Genomic DNA, 21,334 nt, shown 5'->3' on the forward strand with positions numbered 1-21,334 from the left:
TACTTATCATTGATTAGCTGGTACTGCAAGTTCTGGTTTTCTTCCCCAATCTGCCTATGACCATTTAGTTTCAGAGCTCTCAGGTAGCTGCTCCATGCATTCTCCCAGGGGCATTGCTTGCACTTAGTGGGAATGGAGACTCCATCCTGACTGGGAACCGAGCTTACAGTCTCTAGTGAAAATCGGGGAGATGACCCTAGCTTTTGGGATGTTGGGGGTTGCCTTAGCAAAAAAAATAAAGAACAGAGTTCCTATTACACATACATGCAATGGACACTACTCAGCTGTAACACTGAGCAAGGATGATCTCTGTTACCTGATACGGAATGACTTCTGGGAGATGTTGTTTAGTGAAAAAATTAAAATGCATGGTTTTAAAGCATCTCCTCACAAATAGTAACTCTACAGTGAAGTTAGGCAATATTTTGACCAGGTAAATAAAAATAACATTGCCAGTGAGGAGCAATGGACTTGAGTTGCCTCTCGATGTCATGCCCTGAGAAGAACATAGCAGGGATGTAATATTCAAGCCAGAAATGCATAACCCGGGTTTAATCACAAGGAGTCATCAACTGGCTCTCAGAAGGGGAATATTTCATTTAAAAGGAGGAAAGACTGTATTATTTTAAGATGTCAGTGTATAAAAAGCAAAAAATTGTATGTAGAAATATTTCAGAGTTAAGCAAACTGAAGAAACATATCAAGAAAATGCTATACTTGATGGTAGATGGGTATGGAAAGGAAAAAAATGGTGTGAGGGACATTAAGTCAATTGACAAAATTAGAATACTAAGAGTAGAATATATTAAAGTATGAATCAATGTTAAAATTCCTAAAATTGTTAGTTACACTGTGGTTACGTAAGAGAATATTCTTTTTATTCTGCACACTCCAGTATCTAGGGGTAAGGGCTGTGATATGTACAACTTCTCAAATATGAACAGAGCAAAATTCTGTATCTGTCTGCATGTATGAATATATACATACCTACAGCCAGATGGATTCTGTGACTAAGCAAATGCTAAATGAAGCAAAAGGGGCAACCTGTTAGCAATAGGTGAATCTGTGTATTGATTATGCTGTATTGATTATGTTTTTATTTTGCCACTTTTCTGTAAGCTTGAAACTAATTCTGAGTCAGTTTTTTTTTTTTTTTTGAGTCAGTTTTAAAAAGAACAGAGTTCCCTAAATTCTATTTTGTCTTGGCCATTGTGATGTCAACGCTGCCTGCAGTCCCATCTGATGGTAGACTGGCCCAGCCTTTCCCAGCTTGGAGACTGGAGAGAAAATCGTATGTCATGTGAACCAATCAATGTCAGTCTTTCGAGTTCGCAAAAACTTCTAAAAACATAGATAGATCGGTATGCCAACTCAGCACAGAACCCTGAGGCTGCATTCCTATTCTGGGATGCGTTCTAGAAAAAAGAACGTGAAACCAGTGATTACATGGTAAGAGGAAACTTGTGCAAGATGAGAACAGTGAACAGTCGGCTAAAACCACCAGAAGCCGAATCTGTTCAGAGGCAGCGTTTTAGTGAGAAGGACTAAACCGTCTTTGTTTGAAGGTGGATGGTTAGGACGGTGTAGCAGCCACCAGCGGTGACATCACTGTCAGATCAGCTGTCGGCCACATCCTCTCGGTGATGTTTGTTCCAGAACACGCGGATCACCTCCTCCTGCTACTCTTTGCCTGAGCATTTTCTCTCAGCTCGAGCGGGGCAAGTTGGAAGTGCCGAGGAGTCCATCTGAGGGTAAGTACCTCAGATTCCCCACCACAGGGAACAACCCGGAGGCTGATCCACACTGTCTCTCAGTTTTCCAACAAGATTGAACCCCAGTGGCCCATGGTGGTAATCTGCCAGTTAATTCTTCCTCATGGCCTCTTTCCTTTCCTGTCTCGCTCGCATCTCCTCTCTTAATGCCTCCCAGAACTATGTAAACTCAAATCCCGTCTCAGCGTTTATTTTTGGAGGAGCTCAGCCTAAAGCAGATGGTTACTTTTATTTATTGGAAACTTAATTGGAAAATGAGGCCAATCAGTGTGGAGGGAAAAGCTGGTGTGGAACAGTGAGTTAGTCCCTTCGCAGTCAGGACAGGCGCGATGCAGTGAGGCCGTGGGATTTTGGGATGGCACGTTAGCCTGTCACTGTCCAGTGACAGGAGGTCCTCTCTGTGGGAGGATACTACTTCCTGATCCCCTGCACACGAACTGATCCCCACTCCATCGCTCCGGTGTCTAGAGAACAGTGCCGGACGACTGGAGTGCCGGACAAGGTGAAACTGATGGCTGTCGCGCCATCTTGGCCTGTCGTGGAAGGTCTCTGGGAAGAACACAGACAGGAGTGAGAAAAGAGTAAGACAGACTTGGGATGAGAAGCCGTAGAAGAGGACACTTGTATGGCTCCCTCAGAAAGAGTTTGAGAACCCATCATTTTGGCTTTTTTGCCTTGGTGGCCAGCAAGCTGAGCTAAATTCTGGAAATTTCCCTTAGCTTAGGTTTTCTATAAAACTATCCTCTCCACATAACACTAGGCATGTTTTTGGTTTCATTGCTCCGATGCTTATTCTTTAAATGGTCTCCATTCTTTTTGCAAGTACAAATGGTAGATACGACATACGAAAAACAAAAGTAGCAAATCTCCTTCGGGATATTACAATTTCAGTGCACTTTCTCCAGGGAAGATTGAAATAGCGATGGTAAGACAGACAAATGCCGTTATACTGTATTTCTCTCTGTGGCCCATCGTCCTAAGATAAAACAGAAGCTGATCGTGTAGTCGCCACCAAATCTTTTTGTTCCTTTCTCAACTTTTTATTTTGGAGAAATCGGAAGTAGTGGAGAGTGGAGCACAGAGAAGACCGGCAGACTTTCCATCTGGATTTAATAATAGTTAACGTGTCTCCATGTTTTTACTGCTTCCCTCATGTGTACACATGAACACACATTTTCTTTTTCTGAAACATTTAAAAATTAGTAGCAGACATGACACTTCACCCCTAAATCCTCAGCTTTGCTTCTTCTAAGAATAAAAATATTTCTTCACATAATTACATACCATTATCAGACCCAAGAAAAAACATTAATTCCGTCATACTAAATAATATCCTTCCATGTTCTGATTTCTGCACTTGTCCCCAAACTGTCCTTATATGACTGTTCGTCTCAATCAGGATGCAATAAACACTCACACTTTATATTTGGTTTTTATGTCTTTCTGATCGCTTTTCATTTAGGACGGCACCATTTTTTTTTTTATTTCCCATGACACTAAATAACTTTTTTGTCTTTGGACCAGTTTTGTTGTTTGAATGTCCACATTCTGAATCTGTCTGTTCCTGCAGAGGGTCATTTAACTTATTCCTCTCCTTGCATTCCCTATAAACTGGAAGTCTAGAGGCTTGATTAGACACAAGTTAATAATTTTGGTGATGGTAGGTAGGCAAGACCTTCCTACTGTATTACCCAGAAAGAATAGACAGCCGATCCTTGAACAACATGGGTTTAATCACATGAGTCTGCTTATATACAGATTTGCTTCAATAAATAGTACTGTAAGTATATTTTCTCCTTCTTATGACTTTAACCATATTTTCTTTTCTCTAGCTTACTTTAATATAACTATTTTAGTATATAATGCATATAACATACAAAATATGTGTTAATTGACTATGTTATCGGTAAGGCTTCTGGTCAAGAGGAGGTTATTAGTTAAGTTTTGGGAGAGTCCAAAGTTATACATGGATTTTTGACTGCATGGGGGAAGGGGTCGGCACCTCCCACCCCTGCATTGTTCAAGGGTCGACTGTATCATACAATTATCCTATTTTTAATGATGATTATTTGGTTATAATGGTGACCATCCAATTTCACCATTGTGGAAGTATGTATTTTTCCTCATAGTTAGTATTAGTATTGTGGTTAATATTGGGCAGTACTTCGGTGCTATGTCCAGATCCTGCTCTTCATAACCTTTCAGTCAATGCTTTCATATCCACTGGTGATTTGCCTGAACCAATTACTATATTAGGGGTTGTAAAATGACAAGTCTATGTATCCTTCTATTGTTCCTTTTACATTTATTATATATTCAATCAATTACAATCAGTAACGACTTTGGCTGTTTAGATTATTCCAAATTTGGCCACTGACTACGCTTTTAGGCTGGCTTCTCTGTCTTTTGATATGACTCCCTTAAGTGTTTTCTGGTATGCTTTCTGGCAGTACAAGATTGCAGTTTTTGTGCTCCAAACCTGGAATCAGCTGTTTCTCTACGGAGCACAGCTACCTTCTAAGCCTCTGGCTGAAAACGTTATTCCACTAACGTAGCAACTTCCAATTTCGCTCTCACTTTGCTCCTTCAGGGCTGGGACCACATACATTTGTTCTCCAGGGCTTAACATAGACTTATTACCCAGAAGTCACTCAATAAAGCTTTGCTGAATGAATGAACAGCAGACATCAGCCAGCATAGTGGTTCTCAATTCCGACTGCGTATGAGAAGAATCTGAAGAGGGGTGCCTGGGTGGCTCAGTGGGTTAAAGCCTCTGCCTTCGGCTCAGGTCACGATCTCAGGGTCCTGGGATCGAGCCCCACATCAGGCTCTCTGCTCAGCAGGGGCCCTGCTCTCCACCCCCCTCTCTGCCTGCCTCTCTGCCTACTTGTGATCTCTCTCTGTCAAATAAATAAATCTTTAAAAAAATTAAAAAAAAAAAGAAGAATCTGAAGAGCTTTGAGAACATGTGGATGCCCAGGCCACATACCCAAATATTCCCATTTAATTTGTTTGGCGCAGAGAGACAATATAGCCACCTGGTTAAAAAAATGCAGACTTTGGGGCCAGACGATCTGGATTTTGGAGCCCAGATTCAACATTTACCCTCTGTGTGACCTCTTCAGGTGGCTTCTGTTTCTGCTGTAGTCTGTAAGGGCAATTAGAGGATCTACCTCACAGGCTCCAGCGAGAATTAAATCAATTAACATATGCAAAGTGCTCCGAGCAGCTCTTGGCAGAGTCAACAGCAGGTAACTGTCAGCTGTCCTTTTTTTTTTTTTTTTTCCAGATTTTATTTATCTATTTGACAGAGAGAGAGAGACAGGCAGTGAGAGAGGGAACACAAGCAGGGAGAGGGGGAGAGAGAGGGGAAACAGGGGAGCAGGGGAGCAGGACCTGAGCCCAAGGCAGATGCCGATGACTGAGCCACCCAGGCACTCCTTAGCTGTCCATTGGATTCTACATTTGTTAGCGAGGTGATTAATTTTTTGAAGTACTTCCCAATGTGTTTTCTCTTTTTGATAACTCAGGTTTGTCCTCGGCAGCCTTTCTACCTTTAGGACTGGGCCCTGAGAGGCTGAATGAGAGAAGACTCATTCTCTCGGAATGAGAGAAGAATGAGAGGGGTGGTTTGAGAGGAATTCTTGCTGGAGCTAGGGGAGGCAGAGAGCTCTCAGGTCCTGGGTGGAGGAAGGACAGGTTCCTAGAATCATCCGAGGAAGATGGTGAAAATGTGTCAGATGGGTTAAGGGGGACTGGAAGCAGAAGGGACTTAGGGCTGGACTCTGAGGGAACCTCTCTGCCAGCGCCTCGCCCACGAGGGTAGCCAGGTAGAGCTGAAATGGAGAAAACCACGGGCTCCCTCAACTTGCGCAAGGAGGTCCCGTGTCCCCTTGGAAGGAATGGGAGAGTAGCTACAGATGGCAAACACGGTAAGTGCCAACCGGCTATGGCGGGGGTAGGAGGTGAGGGGATCCTGCACCAGAGATTTAGGGGGAAACATGCTAAAACCAGATGCTGGAGGAAAGCCGAGTCTCAAAGAACCAGCAGCTGGAATGAGCCGAAGTGGGGGCTTTGCCAGCGGGAAGGCAATGGGGCCCTCGGGAGCAGCCCCTCCTCGCGGGGGAGCCGAGAATCCTGGGGGCTCACTGGAGCTAGAAAACACGGGAGTGGGGCTTTGGTATTCAGTTCATTACAGCTGTCACCGAGATGTCTGCTCCCCAGGGTCACCTGGTCCCTTGAAAGCCAAGATTTCTGTGTGTCAAACTGCGACGCTGGGGTCTTTTGCGAGATCCTACAGCCACTAGGTTGTCCTCTCCTCCTGGAGGCTTTTATGAGCAGCAAATTGTTTCCTGCCACTAGGTGTCACCTGCCACCACTGTCTCTCTCGGTCTCTAGAAACCTACATTTCTGTCCCTAGATGAGCCATTTCTGCCTCTTCCAAGCAAAGAACTCGCCTCCATGCACTTTTCCTGTGGGCAGTTCAGCTAATGCTCCTCATAAGTGCCAAACACAAAAGCCAAATTACTTTGGGGGGAAAAGAAGAAGAGATCCTTTTCCCTTAATACCAGCTTTATTGTGGTATAATATACATGCCGTAAAATTAATCTTTTAAAAAATGTATAATTCAGTGTGTTTTAGTATATTCATAGAGCTGTGCAACGATCACCAGCATCTAATTTCAAAACATTTCTCCTTAAAAAGCGACCCTGTACCCTGTACCCGTTAGCAGGCAGTTCTTGTTCCTGATTCCCCCTGACAACCACAAGTCTACTTTCTATCTCTATGCCTTTGCCTTTTTTGCACATTTCATATGAATGGAATCATACAAGGTCTTTTGTGGCAGCCTTCTTTTACTTCGTATCATGGTTCCAAGTTTCGTTTACGTGGTAGTTTGTGTTAGTATTCTGTTCCTTTTTATTGCCAAATAATATTTCACTGTATGAATGCACCATATTTCGTTTGTGCATTCATTAGTTGATAGCGATTTGGGTTCTACTTTCAGGCTGTTAAAAATATTGCTGTTGGGAACATTTGTGTACGGGTGTTTGTGTGGACGTCTATTTTTAATTCTCTTGGGTCCATACCTAGGAGTGGGACTGATGGGTCCTAGGACAACTCTGCATTTAATCTTCTGAGGAACTGCCAGGGTTTTCTAGAGCAGCTGCCCTATTTTACATTTTCATCAGCATTGCAGGAGGGCTCCAGTTTCTCCAACCCTTGTCATTATTTGTTATTTATTTTCTTTGTCATACACTTCCCAGTGGTGGTGAAGTGTTAACCTCATTATGGTTTTGGTTTGCATTTCCCTGATGGCTCACGAGGCTGCGTACGGGCCGTTTGTTTATATTCATTGGAGAAACGTCTGTCCAGGTCCTTTGCCAATTTAAAAAAAAATGGGTTCTTTTTCTTTTTATGATTGAATTGTAAGGTTCTTAATATATTCTAGATACAAGTCTTCTTATCAGATATGCGGTTTGTAAATATTTTCTCTTCTCCTGTGGGTTGTCTTTTCATTTCCTTGGCGGTGCCCTTTGAAGCACAAAAGTTTTTAATTCCCATGCACAATTTCCTCACTTTCTCTTTTTTGTTTGTGCTCAGATGTACCTAAGAAACCATGGCCTCATTTGGGATCACAAAGATTTATGTCGCAGTTTTCTTCTAAGAGTTTCACGGCTTTAGCTCTTATGTTTGGGTTGTGGATTACTTTGAGTTCATTTTTGTCCATGGGTGAGGTAGGAGTCCAGATTCATTCACTTGCATGAGGACATCCAATTATCGCTGTACCACTTGTTGAAAAGGGATCCTTTCTTCATTGAGTTGTCTTGGCACCCTTGTACCACCCTGGAACGTCAAGTGTACTCCACCGATCTGTATGTCTGCTCTTGTGCTGGTTCCACACAGTCTGGATCATTACCGCTTTGAAGGGAGTTTTGAAATTAGGGAGCGTGAGTCTTCTAATTTTGTTCAAGACTTTTGCATAGTCTTGTTCTCTTGCATTTCCATATAAATTTTAGGATCGGTTTGTCAATTTTTCTGTGCAATCTCTTGGATTTCATTTAGGTTTTAATTTCTTTTCATGATGTTTTGCACTTTTCAGTGAGCAAGTCCTGCACTTTTTAGGTCACTTTGATTACTATGCATTTTATTCTTTTTTTTTTTTTTTTTTAAAGATTTTATTTATTTATTTGACAGACAGAGATCACAAGTAGGCAGAGAGGCAGGCAGAGAGAGAGAGGAGGAAGCAGGCTCCCTGCTGAGCAGAGAGCCCGATGCGGGACTCGATCCCAGGACCCTGAGATCATGACCTGAGCCGAAGGCAGCGGCTTAATCCACTGGCACTGTTTTCTTAATTCCATTTTCAGGTTGTTCATTGTGAGGGTATAGAAAATACAATTTTTTTTTTTTTTTTTTTTTGTATATTGGTCTTGCATCCTGCAACCTTGCTGAATTCATTAGCTCTAAAAGTTTTTTTGGTGTTTGGATTCTTTAGGATTTTTCTAAATAAAAGATCATGTCGTATACAATTATTTATTCTTTTCTGATCTCAATGCGTTTTGTTTATTTTTCTTTCCTAATTGCCTTCATTGGAACCTCTAATATAATGTTGAATAGAAGTGGCAAAAATAAATATTCTTGTCCTATTTCTGATTTTAGGGAGAAAGCTTTCAGTCCTTGACCACGAAGTATGATGTTAGCTGGGTTGGCCCTTATCAGGTTGTGGAAATTCCCTTCTTGTTCTAGTTTGCTAGGTGTTACTGTCATGGAAGGGTGTTGGATTCTGACAGATCTTTTTCTGCATGTATTGAAATGATCGACCTCTTTTTTGCCCTTTATTCTACAAATACGATGTCTTGAATTGGTTAACTTTCACATGGTGAACAAACTTTTCATTCTTGGGATAAATCCTGCTTGGCATAGTGTATAATTTTTTTGGTATGTTGCTGGATTCAGTTTGCTTGTATTTTGTTGAGGATTTTCGCATCCTTATTCTTAAGGGTATTGGCCTATAGTTGCTTTGCAGCGTCTTTGTCTAGTTTTGGTATCAGGATGAATTGGAAAGTGTTCTCTCTTCTCTATTTTGTAAGTTTGTGAAGGACTGGGGTTAATGAGCTCTGATGTTTTTGAAACATAATGCTGGCTTCCTCACTCTGTTGGAGGTGGAGAAAGAGGTTTTGTGTTTGCTTTTGTGTTTGTTTTTGTCCCCCGACCCCATTCCGTGCTGGTGAGTCCCAGGACTCTGTCAAGAACTGTGCAGAGAATGAGATTTTACAGGGTAGCTTGTTACAGTTTTGTGGACACTGAGAGATGATGTGAACCCCCAAGGCCTGAGATGAAGGGCAATGTCATTCGCAGCAAGAGGGAACCAATGCACCAGCATTTGTTATTTGAGACCCGGTTCCCACAGGACAGCATGAAGAGTGATGGGTGATACCTGTGTAGTCGGTGGGCTGCATTTTAGGAGAGGAACCCTGAGCTTAGGGACCCTGAATCTTTTTTTTTAATTTATTTATTTATTGGGGGGGGGCAGAGGGACAGAGAGAGGGACATAGCAGACTCCCCACTGAGCATGGACCCTGATGTGGGGCTCGATCCCACGGCCCCGAGATGATGACCTAAGCCAAAATCAAGAGTCAGGTGCCTAACTGACATAGCCACCCAGGGGTGCCAGGACCCTGAATCGTTCATAATGGCCAGTAAGTATACCTGCCTTTTGCTGCGGAGGGAGACACTGTTTCTGTTTTCTGGGCTGTATGCTACACAAACATGCTTAAAAAGATAGTCCAGGACAAAGACAGTCAGTGCTTCTGCTCACAAGACATGCCTGAGACTCATGGAGAATCAGCTCCCAACAGACGTCCTAGGTAATATTTTCCTTCATATCCCTCCCCCCAAGCCCCGTTAGTCCTCCATTATATGTGCTATTATTTATACATTTTAAATTTAGTCTTTGACTTATCAGTTGTGCACGCACATGATGTTAAAGAGTCGAACAGCTTTACAAGGCGCATTTCTTAAAAATCATCTCCTCCCCTCCTCCCCATTTACTGCTCCTCTTTCAGCTCTGGCTGAGCCTGCTGGCATTGAGCACTGTTTCTGTAAATAACACTTTTTGTACTACTGATGCTGCTTGATTTCCCAGATGCAGGTGTTGACTCTCGGCACCCACCGTGGAAAATGGAAAATGCGGGTCCACCTTTCTTTCACATCCCCGTGTTTGCCTACTTCCTGGTTTCCTGTTTTTCCCGAATAGTTAAGGTGTGATGTTGGTCAGCGCAAGACTTAATACTTACGTTATGAGACGCTATTATTATAGAAGCTGTTCACAGATGAGCCACGTGCCATGTTTCTCCTTTCCTGTGCAGCTTCTTGTTTTCTCCAGGCCAATCGCTCGGTGTGGTTCGTTTTCATTGCTCTTCTCCAAATGTCTAAATGTCTAGAACTTCCAAAACATGAAGATCTCATCTGTTTTCTCTGCTAGCAGTCTTCTCCTGCTAAGCCTTTCGAGCCGCCCCATTCTGTGCTGATCTCCCCTCAGACCGCCCTTCTACGTCTTCCTGGGAATTTCTTCCTCTCTATCTTGTTTGATCCTATTGCCTGGATTCAGTGTTGATTCTCTTTTGGTTTCTCTGTCCATTTTTGGTGAATTGTATCCTAATAAAACTGCACAGAGGAGTTACAAGTTTTGAGACATTGCTTGGCTGAATTTGTGCCCTCCCGCCCAATGAATAATTCAGCAGGTATAGAAGTGTAGGTGGAAAATAATTTCCCCATAGGATCTCTGAAGGCATTTGCTTCATTTTCTTCTGGCTTCCAAGGTCATGGTTCAGAATTGGATGCTGTTCTGATTCTTGACCCTTTGTATGAAACTTACTCCGCTCTCTCTCTGGAAGTTTTTGGGATCTCTTATTTGTCCCCAAGTGCTTTAGTTTGAGTTGATTTTCATTCACTGTGTGAATTTCATGTGGTGTATCCTTGCGATCTGGTGACTTCAGTTCTGGGAAAATTTCTTAATTTATTTCACAGATGATTTATTCCTCCCCATGTTCTCTGCTCTTTTTTACTGGAACTCCTCTTATTCAAAAGTTGGACACTTTGGACTTGTTTCCTGTCTTACTTTCCATCGAACTGGTTTTCGCTCTGCTTTCTGAGAAGTTCCTCCCACTGTACCCTCCAAATTTCCTATTGTATATTTAATTTTGCCTACCATACTTTTAATTCCCGAGAACTCCTTGAAATATGCTTTTCCCGTTCATTGACGGCAGTGTTTTCTCTTACGTCTCTGAGGACACGTCTCCTTTTATAATTTCCGTTTCCTCCAAGTTGCTCTTTTTGATTTGTTTTGACTTTTTCTCCGATTTACATACTTTCCTCAAATATCTGAGAGCCTCCAGCTGTTTGCTCATCTTTAAGAGTGGGATGCTGTGGAAGCTTTCTCTGTGAGGTTCTCCACGGGGTGATTTGGGGGCTAGCCAAAGAGGAGTCTTCCAGTCCCCTGCCTGGAGGGTATGGTTGTCCATATTCTGGAAGCCAGGAAGGAAGGTGGGGATCTCCATATTCTGTGTGCAGCTGTTCACTTACTCTGCCTGCTTCAGTACCGAGCACCCACCTTCCGCTTCTGGCCTCAGCTCTGGTCTCCATTAGGGTGGAGGCGGGGCTCTGCGTCCCTACTGAGAGCAAGGAGGAGAGTCCGGTCTTCCTTTCCTCTGACAGCATCGCCTTCATTCCCTATTCCAGAGGTGCCTGCTGTTGCCAGTCCCTGAGGTTGCCCAGGGTTCTTTGCTATAAATCTGGGGGTTTTGTCTGTATGCTTGCTTTTCCTGTGGCCAGTTCAGGATGGAACTTTCTCAGGTCTGGTTAATTACTACTCATTCATTGGCCCTCCAGCTTCCAGAATTTGGTTGCTGCTGCCCTCCCTCTTCTTTCCTTTGTCCGACTGGGTTTATTCCTTTCACTGTCATTTTAGTGGGGCTTGGGGAGGAAATAGAGGTGTTCAAACTAGTATTTTAACCAAAACCAAATTATTAAATTTATCACATGTTTATGAATCTGTCTTTCTTGACATATTGGACATACTGATGGCATCCCAAATGCTTATCAAAAGTTACATTTCAATCACCTTTTACTGAATTCACTGAAATATTATAAGAGATTAATTTCTTGATTGTGGTTTTCTGACTAAATAAATGGGACAACTAGGTTTGTGTCACACGAGGAGGGAAAATTCAGTGCCTGTTTTTAGATCTGATGCTGAGGTTGCTGGTTCATCACGAGCATGCTATTATACAATTGCTCCATTTTCATAAAACCCCAGTGATGATTCGTTTAGCTAATCCCAGAAAATCCACTGTGTTAGAACCAAATAATTAAAATGGACTTTGAGAGTCATATGGTAAATCCATTTCCCTCTGGCTGAAAACATCATTAGTCCACCACAGTACCAAGAAAAGAGGTTGTCTCATGGTATGAGTGTAGACAGGTTTGAAAAGCTGGAGGGTATCAATTCTCTAACTTGATATTATACCAGGAAAGATAAGGTAAAGACAGAAGACAAAACAGAGTATCTTTCAGGTGCTTAGACGCTAATTGCCACCCATCCCTCTGGATGCCGTGGGGCTATCTTTTGTAATTCTCTGTTCTTCTCTTCTGGTCAGGAGAAAACCAAAAGCCAGAGGATGGACAGGAGAGCCCTAGTTGGGTGTGCGGGTCCAGCAGCTGGGATCTCTCTCCTGGCTCCTCATGTCCTGGCTTATACCCAGAGCGTGAACCAGGGGAAATCCATCAGATCTCCTTCCTGAGCCAGGTTTCTTGCTACATGATAGATTCCTTTACATAAGGATGTGAAGTTTCATACAAAAGATATTAAAATAGTTTTTAAAAAACCTCTTTGGAAAGTCCTTTGAAGAAAGAGAGGGAAAAGGGAAATGAACGCTTTTTATTATGGGAATGTTCAAGCGTACACAGAAGTAGTGAAATAATGTGCTGATGCATCCATTAGCCAACTTTAACAATTATCAACATTTTACCAATGCCATAAAATCTGCTCTTGCCCCCCTCGCTCCATTGACTTTTTTGAAAAAGTATTTGCTGGAGCAGATGAAAGTGAACTTCAGACAGTATATCCTTGTCACCCATAAATACTTTTAAATGATCTCTAATTGTTCACATTCTTCCTTTTCCTTTATACAAAACCACAATGCCACTATTGTCATAACCTAACAATGAACAATTCCCTACTATCCTCTAATATTCTAGTCCATGTGGAAATTTTCCGGACTATCTGAAAGTATCTTTTTATGCAAGATTTGTCCAAATCAAGAGCCAAATAAGGCCCACTCATTGTCTTTGGTTCATTTATCTCCTGTCTCTTTTAGTTCGTAACGATAACTTCATTCTTTAACTTCCATATAACGATGTGCATTAAAAATGAAGGTGGGCTTATTAAAGGCTTGGCCTTGTTGCAATGTCAGCTTTATTTGAATCTGGCACCCTTCCAAAGTTTGCTCTCGAGGCGTGCTTTTCACGGATATGTACTGGCCTAGTGCTTCTATTAGCAAGGTTAGAATTGAACTGTTAGTCATTTTTATATAACTGCACTCTGCCTTATTTACTGATGCAACCAATCAAGCTTTGCAGGAAGTTGCTTATTAGCTTTGTGCATATTTAAAAATGTCCCCGTTACATTAAAAATGATAAATCCATACTCTATATGGCAAAGATGGTACAATTTGATACGTGGGAACTAAGTGCGGTAATAAATACATGCATTAGGCATTATTTTAGAAATGCTTTCAAGCAATTTATTTGCAGTGGGAGCAGTGAAGGGATAAGCGCGCCTCTGAGGGCGGGCTCTCTTAGTCAATAAGGACAGCGATAAAACCCAGCACTTCCAGTCATGACTCCACTTCCACGTGTCCTTCGAGCGTTAGCCCCGCAATCAGGATTCGACTTGCTTCTCCCAACTCTCTTCTTGTATTCAGCTAAGAGTTATTGAGTGTCTGCTCTATGGCAGATGCGTTATAAACTAGATCTCATTTCACCCGAATGGTAGGTAGCCTGTGAGGGTAGTAGCACCCTTTTGCTGATGTGAAAAGCCAAGTTCAGAGCTTCGGTGAGCTGCTCAGTGTCACTGAACTCTGAAAGCCGGGCTTCTGCCAGGGCTCACCCTGCTCACCCTGCTCTCAGGTCAGTTAAGGGGAGAGGTTAAAGTCAATGCCGAGGCAGGTTATCAAGCATTTGCAATGGCGTCAATGGCATCAATACCTGCTCCGTGGAATCCCCCGCAGACATAGAGCTTCCCATCCACCGCTCCTGCATTGGTAGAATTGGTTCGGAGGGAGAGCAGGGGACTTGGCATAGGTGGGCCCTCTCTCCAGAAGTCCCCATCAGGGTTATAGATCTCCACCACATCAAGGCACTTTCGAACCTGGCCTTTGTCTCGACCTACACAGCCAATTCCACCTACAGAGAACAGTACACGGAAATGAGATGACTGAGAACTTCAATTTCCCTGTGACTCACACCCCCTTGCACCTACAATTTGTATCACACATTACAGGCCTTTGACTCTTCTGTCTTGCCTGGTGCTCCTTCTCAGGTAATTTCTAAGCAATAGTCATGTCTGTTCTGTACTCCATAGCCAAGTTTAATATCACCGTTTTTTAGAGTGTTCTGTTTGTGCTTATGCATGAAACGGATTCCACTGCAGGCTTTATGTTCTACAACATCCAACGCTGGTTCACACCACGAAGAGCCCCGTTAGGGTCTGAATTTCAGGTTTGTTTGCAAGGGCAGCTTGACTCTGACGTCTGTCTTTCAGAGGATCCTTGCCAGCGATTCCACGGACCTGCCAGTAGGGGGCGTCCTTTCCGTCCCTCATCGATGTAAACCTGTCTGTCCCTCTCCTAACTTGCCGGGACTTCTCCCCATTAGGGAAGGGCCATTCTTCGACAAATTCCAGGTTGGGGGTCAAAGAAAGGCTCCAAGCCCAAATGGCTCTTCCATTTTCAGATGATACGTTTCATTCAACAGATACTCACTGGTAGTGAGTAAGAGTGGTGATGGCAGAGGACCTTGGAGGAAGGCTCTTTTTAAAATTTTTATTTATTTATTGTCCTCCTCTTTGCTGACGGAGCCCAGCCTGTTCCCTGTCTCAGTGTGGATCCAGGGCGTGAGGCTCTCAACTCAGGAAGCTCTTAGCAGCTTTCTCTCTTATCCGACTGCATAAATAATTTCGCCCATTATTGCGCCAAGTCTGAGCCGTAGCGTTTCCGAGGAGGGGAACACACTGGCCTTGGTTAACTGCACGACTCTGCGCTTCCAGGCCCTCTTCGAGGGTGGCGTTGTGGTAGCTGGAGTCCAGCAAAAAGTGGACTATCCAGTTTGTGGGGCAAGACAGCTTCGAGAAGAGGACTTCTCCCCAACAGCTAAACCTGGCCACTCCCCAACAGGTAAGAACGGGGTGCTTTAGTTACCTGCTCCCCAAGACCCAGGAAGATATTGCTAGGCCGCGTGATGTTACAACAACTTCGGAAGACCTATGAACAAGGGGAAGCGAACAGGGTAAGTGCAAGTCCCTGGGAGCCAGGCTGGGGCACGCCGAGCCACCAGCATCCTGAACAGAACTTAGACGTTTCAGTGAAGGTCCATTAGAAAAGCTTCCCCAACATCGTGCATATGAAGAATGGGCATTATTCTTTCGGTTTTTGAAATAATTAGAGCGCTTGCCATTTTTGTTTCTCTGTTACTGAGTGTATTTAATTATAACGTTCAGCCCTTCCTCCGCTCGTGGAAACATGTGCCCTTTCTGTTTGGCTGGCAGACAGCACACACGCTCCCCTCGAGGGTGCCATGGCTGGCGGGGTATTGTCTCCGCTTCTGACCATTAACGCCTGAATGCCTTCTCCTTCTCACTTGGACATAATCCCACCATCAAGTACACTTAGAGCATCACTCTAACAGCAGACTAATGAGCTTAAACTGAAGGTGAATCCCGATTAGATAAATAATCAAATATAAGCGTGATCTTTATTAATAAGTCAGCAGCAGCACTACAAGAGAACTCTTTTGATGAGAGAGATCTACGGTAGGATCCGTACATCTTCAGCATTTCAGTGAGATACCTCCATATCTTTAATTTATATGCTACCAGAACCTCTCAGCCTGACTTTTCTGTATTCAAAACAGGCCAATGGATAGAAACTGTCTTTGCGAGTCATGCCCAAATGGACCTCGAATGCCAACTCTACACCTCGGGGTTTTAGTGGTGGTGGGGGAGGGGAGGGAGAAAATGACAGGACAGTGCCTCCCTCTCCTCGTTTCTCTTTCTACAAAGATGAAGACCTGCTCTTCTAGGGTTGGGCTGCTATAGATTCATCCCTTCTTTCCTCTTCTTTGCAGGCTCACACGCAAAGCCTGTCAGGGAGCTGGCTGAGGGCAGAGGCGAGCCACCCGCCTAGGACTCCCTGTCCTCAGCACCCTGCTTACAGTGGCCCTGGCTCCCAGCTCTTGCCTGCTGAGCTGCCTTCAGGTGGCAGGCTTACTCTGTTCTTCCCTGGGCCGGATCCAAGAGAGGAAGGAGATTGTGTGATTGGTCAGACAAGCTCGCAAAGTTGCTTGCATTGCCAAAGAAGCTTTTGAAACAAGCTTTAGTAAATATCTTTGCTGTCGTAGGCTCCCTTGTGACACAGAAAAAGCAGGTAGGCTTTTGGGAACAGACAGATCTTGGTTCCTATGCTTGTGTCCATTTCCTAACATGGGTCCCTTTGATCACTCTAAGCCTCAATCTTCTCATCTGTAAATTAAGGATAATAATATTATGTTCATTAAGTTGTGGCAAAGATTAAGTGATTACATAACTGTAACGGGGTAGAAGGGCATTACTCTGGGAATTTCTTTATTCTCATGTACTGCTTGTGAACAAAGTGATTGGTACCTAGCAAGCACTCGGTCATGTTAATTCTTTCTCCGGCATGTTCTAGAGTGTTGGGTAAATAAGCCAGTGTTCACTGAAGTGGCTGAAATCTTACATTTGCTTACTCTGACTTTAACTATTTTCTAGGTCTGCAGTTGATGGCTTACTGACTATATGGTCAAATCTCTCTTAAAACTTTCTTCCATAGTTGGATAGAGACAATCAAAATGTCAAAGGACTACCATTTAAATAGGCCAAGCGTTCACCTCAACCACTGGTTGAGAAGGAAAGCTCCCTGACAAGATTTAGAGGAATTCATTTGTTGGTGAACGTCTGAGAGAGGTAGACTCTGGCAGGTGACATCCTAAAGGCCAGGCAAGGATTTTGCAATCTGAGGCCTCCAGGAGGGAAGCTGGCCCACACATCTGAGAGGACAGACTACTTCCTGACTCGCACGTCAAAGGCAATCTATTCACTGCTGATATGATGCCTGTGACCATTTGTTCTCACTGGAGTTGTCTGCTCTCTGAGCTTTTTCTACTCTCATTTTAAAGTTCCCGATGTGGAGCCCAAGACCCTAGAAGACAAAATCTTATACCTTTCTTAGTCTAACACAGGCGTCTCGGGTGTTTTTTGAAAAAAAAAAAGTCTCTGAGGACTGGGTTGAAAGCACGCTTATCTGCCATTTACAAAATTCTGGGTGATGCTGGCCTTGCTTATTTAGTGTGTCTTGGCTCACAGATCGTGGGCTGATAGTCCTCATTTATGATAAGGCCTTCCTCTTTACCTGCTAACCCTTTACCGTGCTTTGCCAATTTTTTTTTCTCACCAGGCTAAGAAAACAATTAATTGTCTGCATTTGCTTTGCTCTTCAAAACACAATACCATGAAAATCAAATAAAAGAGCTGAAAAGGAAGACCAAGTTCCATTTGTTAAAGCTTGATTTTGCTTGATTTGGGTGGAAAAACAGCTGTTTGAAAGATCTCACATTTCCACCCGACTAAGAAATACATTTCCAAGTGGAAATGTGGGTAGCAGGGTAGTAAATTCTGGCACTGAGCCTGTGGGTGCCAGATAAGCTGCAGTTACAAAATTGCTGCCTCCCTGATTCTGAATGGCCCCTGGACTTCGTGTCTTAACCCGGTGCTGGGCGTCAGTGGATTTCACTGTGTGAGTCAAGTCTGTCCAGTTCTTTCAAGCCCTGGACCTATCTTTCCCTTGTTCCTTTCCTGTTCCTCTTCACGAGCTTGTCCTGTAGGCCCTGGCAGGTCTGAAGGCTGAGCAGGTCTGGGGAGAACAAGGGAGAGCCTGGGAACGCTGGGTAGCAGCAAGCGTACCCGGTGACGTAGAGATATCACAACAGGTTAGAGGTGACAAGGCTCAGCCTCAGATGAAGCGCCACTACCCAGCTTGGTTCAGCACCTCCGTGTCTCAGGCACCGCCCAGTTCTGTTGGTTGCGCCTCAACGCTCCTCCTGTCTGTCCCTTCCTTCAAAGATACGCAAGCTTTCAAGACCCAGACACTGTCTGGAGCTTCACCTTTCCTCCAGCGCACTCCACCGCCTTGTGCTGCAGGCCCGCTGGGCTGCATGCTGTTCCCCAAACAGGTTACAGCTGTATAGCTCTTGGCCTCTGCTTGGGCTGGTCTCTGCCTAGAATGACCTCTTCTCTGCCTCCCCACTTCATAACCTCTTACTTCTCTTTTAAGGCTCAGTTCAATAGTCACCACTAAGAAATCCTTCATGTGGGGCACCTGGGGGGCTCAGTGGGTTAAAGCCTCTACCTTCGGCTCAGGTCATGATCTCAGGGTTCTGGGATTGAGTCCCACATTGGGCTCTCTGCTCAGCAGGGAGCCTGCTTCCTCCTCTCTCTTTCTCTCTCTCTCTGCCTGCCTCTCTGCCTACTTATAAAATAAATAAAATATTAAAAAAAAAAAAAAAGAAATCCTTCATGTCCAGGGGCACCTGGGTGGCTCAGCCCATACAGCACGTAACTTTTGATCTCCGGGTTGTGAGTTAGAGCCCCAAGTTGGGTGTAGAGATTACTTAAAAATAAAAAAATTAAAAATTAAAAAAAAAGTCATGTCTCTCTACACAAAATTGGTCATTCCTTTCTTTGGCTCCCACGGTCTTTTGAACAGAAATCAGATTCTTATAAAATATATTGTTCTTTATTTAGGTTTGTCTTGCTATTAGTTTAGATTATAAGTCACACGAGGGCAGAATAGTGTCTAATTTATACCTGTATTCTCAACACTTTTTATAGATAGTTAAGAAATAAAAATTTAACTGAATGTATAAAAGGATCAGCTTCTCACCCTCACCCCAGGGATCTTATCTTCTTATACTTTTTTCTGGTCAAAACAAAAAGCGATGACTGTCTTCCCAGAACGGGACAAGCCCTGAGTCCAGAGAGCTGAAAACCCACTGCTGGTCAGTTTATGAAGGTCATCTTCTTCAGGATCTGGGAATCTAGGTCCAGTGTGTTGTTGGGTTGTCTCTTCCCCCAGGTTGGCCTGCCTAAAGAACCAGTCACTTCTCTTAACCTGGGCTGGACCTAATCTGACAGGACCCAGGTCAACACTCTGCTAATACTTCTCTGAAGTGGCCTTGTGAGAACTAGTCACCGGACACAGTGCACAGCTGAAAAATGTGGATACACAGGATATGAACCCTTCTCTGAGCTGCTAAGTATAATGTCTTCTTTGTAAGGGATCTTAATAATATTTACTGACTAACTATGAATCTTTGGCATATTTATCTCATGTGTAAACAAAATGATTTGCAGGAAGTCATCATTTTGTGCTCATTTCCATATTTGCCCAAGAACTAATAGAGAAAGAGAGTGATTAAAAAATGATCACATCTATGAGTTAGGATAAACTAGTTGAAGGTAATACATTCTACTCCTTTATGATGTTTTGAAACATAAAATATGTTACCTCTGGCTTAGTGAGTTGAGGATACCAGACGTAATTAAAGATTTTCTTAAGGATTCGGGAGTAACCATATGACTTGTTGTCATTAATCTGCCATAGATATGGAGTAGTTGACTCTATACCTTAGGCTTCATGAGAACAGACCTAAGATTTACTTTCTTGAACAAATCCTTGCCATTGGTGTGGCTTTTAGCAATTTATTTCTTTTCTTAGAAAAAAAGCAAAGACGGTATAGTTGCACAATCCTTTGGCTACGGAACACTATGCTTTTCTGCAAACATATGCAACTAAACCAGTGGCCAAGACAACCCTCTCCAAAGACACTTCTCATTCATTTTCAGCACTGTTCCATCAGCGGCTTTCACGTTATAGGAGCTTCCAACTTTGGCTTCAGGATAAGGAACACTTTAAACTTCTAATTAATTTTAAGCAGTGTGTGTTTTGAATATCCCCCTTGTGTTTGTCCTAGATATCAGAAAATAACACGTTTAAGATTCTTTTGTCCTTAAGACACAGTCTACTGGGAAACCAAAGGCAAATATGAAACCATAAGTGGTATAGCACTATAATTATACATGGATTGAATAAAGCAGAATTTCTAACTAACGGTCATAATGAAATGTGGGACTGTCAACTCTCCGTGAACTTTTAGGGTATCAGTGATAAAAATTCCTAAGAGAATTGCAATTTGGGAGCCACAGGCAAACTTCGGCCTCTTAGAGACTTATTTCGGGATTCCCTGTTGAGAATGACAGATAATCAAGGTTAAAATCCTTCATATGGGGTGACTGGGTGGCTTAGTTGTTAAGTGTCCGACTCTTGATTTCGGCTCAGGTCATGATGTCAGGGTCATGAGATCGAGCCCCACATTGGGCTCTGTGCTCAGCGGGGAGTCTGTTTGAGCTTCTCTCCCTTCCTGCTGCCTTTCCACCTGCTGAGTCTCCCTCTCTCTCAAATACACAAATCTTTTTAAGAATCCTTCATTGATTAATTGGAAATGCATTTCATGGACATCCACAACAAAAAGATGATGAGGCTTCACTCCATCCCCTCAGCTGATGAATCTCTAAATCCAAGCCTTTTCTCAGAGAAAGATGACACAAAGAATACCTTTATTTCCTTCTCTCTCTCTCTCTCTATTTTTTTTGTCCTGCATGAACTTAAGAAATGTCTATCTAAGTCCAGAACACTTCTGGGATTCGATCAGACCATACCCAACAGCCTGCTCTGATAACTTATGAATGGTGGAATACTTTTTTTTTTTTTTAAAGATTTTATTTATTTATTTGACAGAGAGAGTGAGCATGAGAGAGAGCATGCGCAGCAGGGAGGCAGAAGCAGATTCCCCGCTGAGCAGAGAACCTGATGCGGGGCTCGAGCCCAGGACTCTGAGATCATGACCCGAGCAGAAGGCATCCGGCACCCAATGCCACGATACTTTGACCGAATGAGCTTGCCATCCTCCTAGGGTACCTGACTACGCTCTGCCAAAGGGAAGGGAGTTTGACTCGTTCATCTTTGCATCTGGCCCTGCGGCTGGCTTATGTCATACATGCTTAGTAAATATTCTGGGCATGTGATCCCTCCACCTCTTCACTGTTCTCACCATTATTTGTATTTCCCCAAATGTAGTGTCCTGTGATTATTCACGCCAGAGCTGCCTGGATGCTTCCTACAATTCAGATTCCTAAGTCCCACTCCAGACCTCCT

General features: G+C 43.4%; 1 protein-coding gene across 7 annotated transcripts in view; it reads right to left on the bottom strand.

The window, feature by feature from the left end:
* KBTBD12 (kelch repeat and BTB domain containing 12) overlaps positions 1-21,334 on the bottom strand; it is a 75,881-nt gene that overhangs the window by 12,778 nt on the left and 41,769 nt on the right. For 5 of the 7 annotated variants that reach the window (XM_045992222.1, XM_045992221.1, XM_045992220.1 and 2 more), the window contains one exon: positions 14,037-14,234. In XM_045992222.1, the coding sequence (XP_045848178.1) occupies positions 14,037-14,234 (198 nt within the window). Of the gene's footprint in view, positions 1-11,664; positions 11,745-13,711; positions 14,235-21,334 lie in introns of those variants that run through there. The other 2 variants (XM_045992226.1, XM_045992225.1) reach the window with 2 other exon arrangements.

The sequence above is a fragment of the Meles meles genome, chromosome 20, assembly GCF_922984935.1.
Source record: "Meles meles chromosome 20, mMelMel3.1 paternal haplotype, whole genome shotgun sequence".
In the NCBI taxonomy this organism is placed as follows: Eukaryota; Metazoa; Chordata; class Mammalia; order Carnivora; family Mustelidae; genus Meles; species Meles meles.